Source organism: Haplochromis burtoni, unplaced genomic scaffold, assembly GCF_018398535.1.
Source record: "Haplochromis burtoni strain Fernald_Lab_line unplaced genomic scaffold, NCSU_Asbu1 Contig_347, whole genome shotgun sequence".
Taxonomy (NCBI): Eukaryota; Metazoa; Chordata; class Actinopteri; order Cichliformes; family Cichlidae; genus Haplochromis; species Haplochromis burtoni.
The window spans coordinates 168,499-178,938 of NW_024582708.1; the positions used below are offsets into that span (position 1 = coordinate 168,499).

Genomic DNA, 10,440 nt, shown 5'->3' on the forward strand with positions numbered 1-10,440 from the left:
TAGTCCTTGACCGGAGTGGGCACTCCACCGTTTTCTGGCTGGGGACCATGGACTCAGATTTGGAGGTGCTGATTCTCATTCCTACCGTTTCACACTCAGCTGCAAACCGCTCTAGTGTGAGCTGGAGGCCATCACCCGATGAATCCTGATATGAAGCTTTTCTCACATCATCTGAGAAAAGCAGAGATGAGATTTTGAGATCACCCAAGACTGAGCCAAGTGGCGCAAGAAATTCTGTCTATAAGAATTACAAACAGAATTGGTGACAAAGGGCAGCCCTGGTGGAGCCCATCCGCATCGGTTGTTTAAGGATCAAATGGTCCGTAGCAATGGGTAAAACACCCCATACTCCCAAAGCACCTCCCACAGGACACTCTGAGGGACACGGTCAAAAGCCTTCTCTAAATCCACATAACACATATAGACTGGTTGGGCAAACTTCCATGCATCCTCAAGTATCCTTGAGAAGATAAAGAGCTGGTCCAGTGTTCCAGAACCAAGACAAAAACCACATTGTTCCTCCTGTATCCGAGGTTTGACTAACAGACGGACTCTCCTTTCCAGCACCCTGGTATAGACTTTCCCAGGGAGGCTGAGGAGTGTGATCCCCCTATAGTTGGAACACACCCTCCGGCCCCTTTTCTTAAAGATGGGAATCACCACCCCGGTCTACCAGTCCAGAGGTACCGCCCCTGATCTCCACACAACATTGTAGAGATGTGTCAACCAAAACAGCCCTATAACAGCAGTGTCAGCATGGCCCCTCCCAAGAACCCTCAATTTCTACATGTATTTAAAATTAAGAGGTGGTCACCAGCACCAGAGATGAGGTTGAATAAACAGACCATCCTCTGGATGCCGTTTAGTATGCTCACCCCAAGACCCTATATGTATCCCTGTACACGCAGAGCTTGGTCCATATTGCCATTAATGACCGACCCATTTCCGGTGGGTGTTTTACTCCACCATGGTTGTCCTTTGTCACCAGTTCTGCTCAGAATATTTATGGAAATTTTCCAGATGTAGCCAGATTGCAGAATTTTTTTTTTGCTTTGGTGGCCTCATGGTGTTGGGTTTGCTTTTTGCAATGATCTGTTTCTGTTGGCTTCCGGCGGTGACAACAATTTTGAGGCAGAATTTCAAGCGGTGGGAAAGAAAATTGGCACCTCCAATTCAAGGCCATTATTATTGGCCAGAAAAGGTGAAGAGCCCACTTGAGATCAGGGAGGCGCTGCTTCCCCAGATGACGAGTTCTGAGTATTTGGAGGTCTTGATTATGAATGAAGGAAAAGTGAAGCAGGAGACTGAGCTATCACTTTTACAACAGTTCTGTACAGAATTTTCTTTACTCTGACGCTGCACCAATGTTTAGGTGAAGCTGTCGATTTACCAGCCAGTCAGTATTTCCACCTTCCTCCTATCCTGACTGCAAGTTCTAGTTACTGACCAAATGAATGAGATAGCATAAATTACTTTCCTCTAAAAATCTACCTGGCTCTTAATTAGAGATAGTGTAAGGAGCTTGATCATGCTGGAGAGAGATTCCCTCAGCTGGGAAGGCCTCAATATCCTTGAGGTGATGGCTGAGGAGAGCGATGTCTGAGCTTGTCTGCTTAAGACCGCTGCACCCACAACTTGACCCCACATAAGCAGCAGAAAAATGGAAAAATTCATAGAAACACATGGATATCGTTAATTAAATGTTGTGGCTCAACCATTAGAGGTTTTGATTTTTTTTTCCCCCCCCTCACAGCAAGATGTTTTAACACCACAGGATTTGAGTTAGGGTTACTAGATAAATATACAGGAAATGTCTGATCATAGGGCACCTGCGTTAGTGGACCTACAGGTGGATAAAAGACTGTACAGATACATTTCAGATCAGTTTTATTGAACAAAAACATTTTTCAAAGTTCATGTAGGAAATACAATATTATACAAGTGTTGCACAAACAAGACTAACAGAAAGCAGATCTAGAAAAGGGCATGAGCAAGACAGACCAATTGCGAGGGGGTACAACAAACCAGACTCCCAGAACAAAAAGTTCACCAGGACAGATGTGGGTAATCTGCAAAGACAGACGCCAGACAGCAGATGTGGTCTCAGTTCAAACAACGTGGGGATGTTTCCAATTCCTCAATCTTACTTTGTAACCTAAATTACATATTGCTAGATCAATCATCAAATTTAATGTGCTCTTTCTGCTACAGATCCCACATAAGAAAACAGCATTTGAACATCAGTGTTTTGGAAATCCAAAGACAGGCATTATTTACTGGGCTGGAGATTAAATTTGTCTATTTTCTTGGGATTGTACAGGCAGACAGTGGAATTTAAGTTACATTTTCTGGATTTAGAGCTTCATTTAATGGTCTTGCGTTCACTAAAAGCTTCAGAAAATCTATGGAGACTGACTTTAAGATCTTTTATGTATATCAAACTGATTTTTTTTTTTTTTTTTTTTAAGTTGGCACGCAACAATATTTGTCTAGTGGAATGTGGATTTCTGGAGGGAAATACAGATGTTTGTCACAACTAACATGAAAACAGATTCCTTACTTGCTCACAGTAGAAACCCTTTAGAAAGCACAAAAGGCGGTTTGGCGTGCTCATCCCAACCGGCAGACGAACTATCAGTCCCTCAACATGAAGTTCCTGCTCTTAAATGCATCAAGTTGACTAAGAAGACGAGAAACTATGTTGCGCTAATCTTTTTGTTCAGCACCACCTTTGGAAGATTAGCACCTGTAGAGGAAACCAGTGTGGAGTTAAAAGAAATCAGATTTTCAGATATCTTCTAAATGAAGCAGCGGAAAAGACCATTAAAGACTTCCATGTCAGGAACAGGTGACAGTAAAGCACTGGCACACTGTCAAAGTGCATTTTGTTTAGTCAGAAGGTGGGTGACATCACTCAAATCAAAGCTGGGAAGTTTAAAAAAAAAAAAAAACAACAACAAAAAAACAATTGGGCAAATTCAGCTCAACAAAATACAGAACATGAGTTCTGGTAGTAGATCAAACTTGCTGTAACACTGGACAGGAAACAAACTGCCCTGCCACTCAAGTAAACACATTCCACCACAAATGTCTCCAACTCAGTCAAACAAATGTGTTCCATCAGGACTCCTCTCTGTTTTCTGCCTGTTAGGTACTGGAAAACAGGAAACTGGAGCAGCAGCTGATCCTGAGTACATGCATTGGATATTTTTTCTTTTTTTTTCCCCCTCATGTGAAATAGTTTTAACTCATGGGTATAAACCAGAGCCACGCACTAAGTAGAGGAAATGAAATTATTAATTAAAAATTATAAATCAAGTTGTATAACCTGGGTTTTAAATTTAGAAAACATGAGAAAATATTGAGATTTAAGCTTGAATTTTTTTACTATCAGAAATCTGTGTGGAATTATTATGCTTTTTCCTCATTTGCTATAATAGGTTTACACCATTACATGATCAATTTAACCAAACATTTAAAAAAAAAAAAATATATCCCTTTAATCCCAGTGCACCAAGATGACTCTACTCTTGGCTTTGTGTGATGTAAGTGAGAGAGGATGTCCTTATAAGGCCATCTCCAACCCAGCTTTGGCTGGCTTTATCACAGTAAGTTAGATGTAAGTGGGTAATAGTTTTGCCAACTATGTGAAGGGCAGCCAATCAGAAGAAAGATGGCTTACAAACCATCTAGGTAAACTGGATGGTTTCAGATAGTGCACAATGCTCAGTGTAATAAATAACTCAATTATTTTTATTATTTTGAACTGTGAACCATGCAAAGTTAGAATAAACTTTGAAGCTGGATATCACCATAACCGGTACCTTCAAAAAGACTGATAACAAGACCTGAGAACTCTTCCATACTCATTTTCTTCAACCAATTCATATTTTGTCATTTTAAGACAAAGATTATTTAATGGTCATTTTATTTTTGTTTACTGATTCTCTAAACCTAAGGAACACTTTGTGATGGTCTCTAGTTTTAAATGTTTGGTTCAATGCTGTACTCATGCACAGAACACCGTCCTGATTTCCAGCAGAAACAAAAACTTCACAGAAGGAAGATACAATTCCCCTCCTTTAATTTAGTTTATTTATAGAAATTAAACAGCGGTGGTTATCTCAGCACTAGCTTCACTTTTTTCCTTCTTTCCAGTGGTGTTGCAGAGTGACATAGCAAGTTGGAAACAAAAAAGAAAGACGAAACAACCTTTATATTTAAATTTAAAAAAAAAATTTTAAAAAAAAATGGCGCTCTACTTCAAATGAGTTTAAATACTCTACACCGTTAAAGGTGCTGATTCTGGTACAAGCTCACTTATGTCCCAAACAACTCAAAGCAAAGAAGGATGTTTGCTTGAAGTGTTGCGTAGCATAAACAAACATCAACAGTGAAAATGTACCAGCATTTGGCCAATAGTCATTTCCCAGCCTGCTAGGAAAATACCACCTAACTTCAAATGCCTTTAAATCCCAGATGTCTCCATCAGGAACCAGCAGTTCCACAAACAGATCAACATCTTGTCAATCTTCAACACCGGATACCTCCCGGTGGAGGCTACTGTAAAACACTAAAATCTGCTAAAAGAAACAGGAATTGTCACTTGTTCTGGTATCTGAAGCCTCTCAGCACATGGTTGAGAGGTTGGATCTGAATCACTGGGGAAAGGTTGACCTGTAGTATCTTCTGCGCTTTTCTGCAGGCCTCTTCCACAGACCGAGAGTCATCTACCTTTATCACTTTCCCTCTAAAACTTTTCTTGTCCTTCCAACTATTTCTCTGCCGGGTTGGGTTGTTCAGATCCTTGGGGCCATGAACGTCTCTATGGAGACCATTGCTCCTCCAGCCGTTGCTGGTCAGCTCTGTGTCAGTCTGTGGGAATGCCCGACCATTAGCATACAAAACCGGTGCAGAGTCTCCAATTAGAGCACCATCTAGTCGGATAGGGCAGGACAGAGTCTTCTGGCTGAACAAGGCCACAGCTTTGGTGGGTGCCCCGCCACCGTTCTGAGAAGGCTGAGAAGGTATTCCTGAAATCGCTGGCGGGTACTGTTGCTGTAAAAAGCCACTAGAGGCCACCTCAGAGGATGAGTGTGGAGTAGTGTGGATTTGGAGTCTGGCTGTGTGGAAGCCAGATAGACCTTCAATACTGGTCAGTCTGAGGCACGGCTGCATGTCCACATTTGAATTTGCCACAATCCGACTGGGTGTCCTGCTACAAACGATAATGCGATGGTCCACCAATGGTTCTGGAGGGCGAATGCCTTGAATCCTGGGGTTGCTCCTCTCAGAGGTGTTCCAGGATGGGTGAACTTCCCTCTTCTTGGTCAGAGGCCTTCTCCTCCGCCTCTTAGCTGTGGGTTTGACATTCCTGTTTGGTGGTCTCAGCATGTCCTCAGTCAGGGGTTGGCTTGTGCACGACCGGTAGTCATACACATCCTTGCTGCGAAGCACGGTGGGCTTGTGACCCTCCTCACTTAGCTCCTGCAGGAAGGTGACAAGCTCCTCAGTGCTTGAAAGGTCACGGGACATTGGGCTGAGAATCTTCAAAGCATCTAGGAGGACATTATGTCCTGCTGATGAGATCCGGGACCAGGAATGAACAGCCCTCCGCTCTTCATTAGCAAACACCAATGGCCGGCCGACCGTGGAACATTGTGCCTCATAAGCCATGACTTGAATTCTGTCAGGAGAAAAAATTACCACATTTGATCAAAACAAATTGTGGAAAACAATGATTCAAGAATTATAACCGATACAGACAGATCAATGCCTCAAGTCCTACTCCACATCATTTTTGACCAGAAAATATACGTTAACTTGCCCATCAAACATGTAGAGCTCTCTTTTCTCTGCACAATACTGCCAAAATTAAAATTATGCCCTTGTCTCTGTGTTTCCATTACAATTACATTAAATCCCTATAAATGGTCCGTAAAACTTATTACTGGCACCATTAAAAGATTGAAGATTTAGCCATCATGTAATTTAATGATAAAGCAATGTCAGGCTTTAAAATAAATATTTATACCATACATTTTAGATCTTCAACATCTCGACATCTCCATTTTATTGTGAGAGGTTGATGCTACATATAAACATTATCACTGACAGCAAAAGAGTTTAAAGAAATTTGGGAACTTCTAGTACCACTGAATTAATAATCTAAGTCTGTGTAAATACAATTAGGTCAGTTAGTTTGGACAATGCCAAATTTGGTTTGTTAAATAATTTTGACTTCATTCATCATTTGCAAAACTGATCATATGCTGTCTGATCAGTTTTGCAGCATTTGCCTGATTTTGAGGAGCGAGAACAACCCTGGGCACTTTACAATTCATCTTGCTGGTTCTCACACCGTTTTTTCCCCCAGTCTCAAACTGGGGCAAACTGACTACAAGAACTGCAAATGCTGCATCATCTTTATCATCTGTACATTTTTTAGATTCTGTACTGTCCATGCATGGGAAGTCATCTACCATTGTGCTATCTCCTGGGCCTGGATGCTGTGACCTTCGGACTCCTGCAGCTGAGCTCACAGTGAGATGTTTTGATAAGAGGCGCCTGAACATAAAATGTTAACATCAGTATGTACTGCTGCAGCTGCAAACACATGGGCTGGAGACTTTTAATAGGAAGATTAATGCTTGAGGGAGAAGTCAGTTTACTGACAGCAGCAGTGTAATCAGACATCACTATACAGCTGGAACAGCAAATATTGAGAGCTGGCTCGTTATTAGACAATATCAACCTTCAGAGCCACCTTACCACCTTTATACCTCTTCAGATCAAGCCTCGTTATGCACTTTGGAAACCAGGGCATAAAGACAGACAAAAAAAAAACCCAAAAAAACAAAACAAAAAACTAATATGAATAAATAAAAGGTTTACAATATTTCAAGACGTGAAATGGCCAAACAATTTATCTGCAGCACTACATAGCAAAAAGTCAGAAACAACATATTTCTGTGAACACACCCAGTTTGTAGAAATACTGCTATACTTGTACATTGTGTTTTCTGAAAAGAACTAGACACTGCTATTCTATAGCAATGAGACCAAATGGTGTATATGGGTCATGCCATGTAATAGTTTCCACCTGCCTCCTTAAACTGAGAACTTTAAATGTGTTTATCAGCTGAGGTGGTGTAATTTAATCATTTCAACCAAAAATTATGATACAAGATTAAAAACATGATTTGATATAATTTTATATAAATAAAATTGAATTGAACACTTGTTTAATGAAGAGTGAGTGCTTGAAGTGTTAAAGAAAGTGGTTTCACTTCCCGCTGCCACTAAGACAGGAAATCATTCTTTCTTCATGCAACAGCTCTCAACAGCGCAGTACATTTGTCTAGCAGAGAAACATCTGCTCTCTCATGCTAATGTGCCATTTCAACCCTGAACTGCTACTACACTGCAAAAGTCTTACTTATTCAACACTGAAATAAATATAACAACTGTAGGTTTCTCTTTGAGTTAACTTCAGTAGTTACTTCAGCAATTACTTCCTCCAAACAATTGACGTGCCTTTTAGACCCCATTCCTTTGAGACTGCTCAAAGACGTCGTACTATTAATTAATGCTTCAAACTTACGTATGCTCAACCTCTTTATATTAATCCAGTGCAGTGGCAGTAGATCTCACCATAGTGAAGCTTAAATGATTTCATAGCCTCAGAGTGGACTCCGCTCTGTGCTGTAGGTATTTAAAGATACTTCACCGTTTTGAATGATATTGATCTAATGATCTCAAATAAGTCTTTTTTTTTTCTCCTTTTTTAAAATACATAAGGCTAATTAAATTCCACACTGGTCTTCACCGGGATCGATGTAACACTTCCCTTTGGCAGTGTTATCAGAAGGCATGGCATATATTTTATTACTATGCAGACGACTTGCAGCTTTATCTATCCATGAACCCAGACGACACACACCAATTAGTTAAACTCCCAGTATGTCGTTAAAACATAAAAACCTGGATGACTTATAAATTTTTAATGCAAGTTATTTTTTTAAATTCACAAAAAACTTAAGTCATTATTCTTGGCCAAAAATGTTTGTGTCCGATTCTTATTCTGGATGGTATTACCTTGGCCAGCAGTAAGAGTACTGAGAGGGACCATCAAGCGATAATATTTCTCCGATACAGACGTCTCTTTATTGGCTCCCTGTTAAATCCATAATAGAATCAAGAAATCCTTAACTCATCCAAGGTCTTGAATAATCAGGTCCCATCTTATCTTAAAGTCCTCATAGTATCATATCACCCCAAGAGAGCACTTCTTTCAGTGGGAGTCACTTTGTCTTCAGTCAAGTTACTAGAATGAAGAAGTTAGTTGGATGAGAGACGAAATGCTTCTCCACTGAAAACACTACATCCAGATGAACAGATTCAACTTTTTTTTAAAATATATCCTTACCTGGATGATTGAGCAAGCATGAAGACATTAGGCTTAAAACTTCCCCTTTCCATAAAGCATGTAGTTAGCACTGGTTCAGGTAACTCTGAATTCTCCCCCAATGACACTGCAAAGCCTAGGCTACTGGCTGTCCTGTGACTCTCCATTTTTTAATTAGTTATTATTCATCTCCAATTCTCTTCTACAATTTGTCTTTTGTCCTTCTTTCTTTGTTAGGTAGATAAAATAGAAGAATAGGATTTAAAAATTCAAAATAATTATCACGATAATTCAAAATACTGTTTGAGCTTCTTTTGTAGGTATACAGTGGAAGTAACACAAATTATGTCGCTTTTATCGGCACCTAGTAATTAAAACCTTAAAGAACACAGCTAAAGGCTGTCAGCCTCTGTAACCATTTGCTTCCAAGTGACTAAATTTATACCCACATTCCAGAAGTGTGTGATTTACCATCAGCTTGAGAGCAATTTTATGTGTTTTGGTACTGCAAACTGTGGTCTAACAAGGCTACTGGAATAATGACTGCTGCATGCTGAAACACCAGCCCATTTTCTTTCTTTAATAGTCAGCTCTACAGCTCTGACTTGCCACTGCTTGCTACATGGTAGTTACTCATCTAGGTTAAACACATAAGACCTTGTTTCACTGAAACAAGTCCTACCAAATTGCCAACTGTGTTTATCAACCTCACCTTAACATCAGCTTCAGTTTTGCTTAAGCTTATCTGTACTTTGATATGCAAACTGTTGCATGCTAACAACACTTTCTAAAAGGTTACTAATAACACTTATAGGTGCAAAAAACACTGGCAATGGAAAATACAGTATTTCTGTTTTTGCTAAATTTTAAACATCTGCAAAGACTTTTTTAAATTTTCAGCGTGGGTTCTTAGTCTCATTTTCTGAGCCTTTCATTGGTGATTCACGTCTTTAGTCCACTCGGTATGCTCGTATGGGTCTAACTGTTTCACTCCTTTGATTTTTTCCTCTTGCCTTTTTTTTTTGCCTTTTCGTCAAGTCTTTGTACGGACCTGCCGTGTTCTCCTTCGTTTTGTACATAACTGTTTCTGGGGCAAATAAAATGCAAGTATGGATTAAAACCGCAGAATTAATGGTTACCAGTGCTGGAAATGCTAGCGCTTGATGCAGTGTTTTGATTTTCCTGCCACTCGTACCTACAATGCAACGCTCGAAAGTCACGTGGTCTGTCGATCTCTATAGAGACAGTAAACAGTAACAACATGTAGCAAAGGTCATCAACCAACTGCAATGACTTAAGTTTTTAACTACACGAGAAACTCTTAAATTAGTTGACAAAAAAAGCAAAACATAAAAAAAAAACAAAAAAACAACACATTCTTTTTTAAACTGCAGGGTGCATTACTAAAAGTGCTAAAATGCCTTTAAACTCCGGTATTATGTAACTTTCTCCAGTTCTATCTCAATGGTTCAACACCAGAGCGATTGACTTGAAATGCTTCAGTTGGCTGCAAGTCCCCTGAAACTTACTTTGTTTCTCTGAGGACCTAGACGATTTGAGTGTTCAGCTGACGTTTTAATGATCACATGATGCGTGGCAGAGGGAGTGCTCTCAAACACTGCCGCACATACACAAAACCCTTTGTCTTTTTAACCTAGAATGGCCCCCCCCCCCCCAAATGCTAAACAGACATTTTTAACCACAACTGGCTTTAGGTTTCATTTTTGGCAGAGTAAAAAGACCATTAACTTGAATGGAGAGCCACCAAGTTTCAAACAGAATTGTGACAGACATTTGATGCGCTTTGTCTTCAAAATACCAAAATTGTGCCCACCCGTATGTTTTGCTCCAATACTAGTATTTAAACCAATTCCAACAGTTATCTCTTGTGGAAAAATAGTGAACAGTGAACTTACAGATTAAGATGTCAAGTTATAAAGCAGAGCTTGATATTTCAAAGCATTTTCCAAATCAGTTACATCGGAGACAAAATATACCCTAAATAAATAAATAAATAAATATATATATATACA

At 39.8% G+C, this 10,440-nt stretch overlaps 1 protein-coding gene across 2 annotated transcripts in view; it reads right to left on the bottom strand.

Moving 5' to 3' along the window:
* Positions 1-1,870: 1,870 nt before the first annotated feature.
* The window catches only part of ccdc71 (coiled-coil domain containing 71), a 24,099-nt gene continuing 15,529 nt past the window's right edge, over positions 1,871-10,440 (bottom strand). For both annotated transcript variants that reach the window (XM_005942782.3, XM_005942783.3), the window contains one exon: positions 1,871-5,686. In XM_005942782.3, the coding sequence (XP_005942844.1) occupies positions 4,603-5,676 (1,074 nt within the window). In that variant the 5' untranslated portion in view covers positions 5,677-5,686 and the 3' untranslated portion in view covers positions 1,871-4,602. The remainder of the gene's footprint in view (positions 5,687-10,440) is intronic.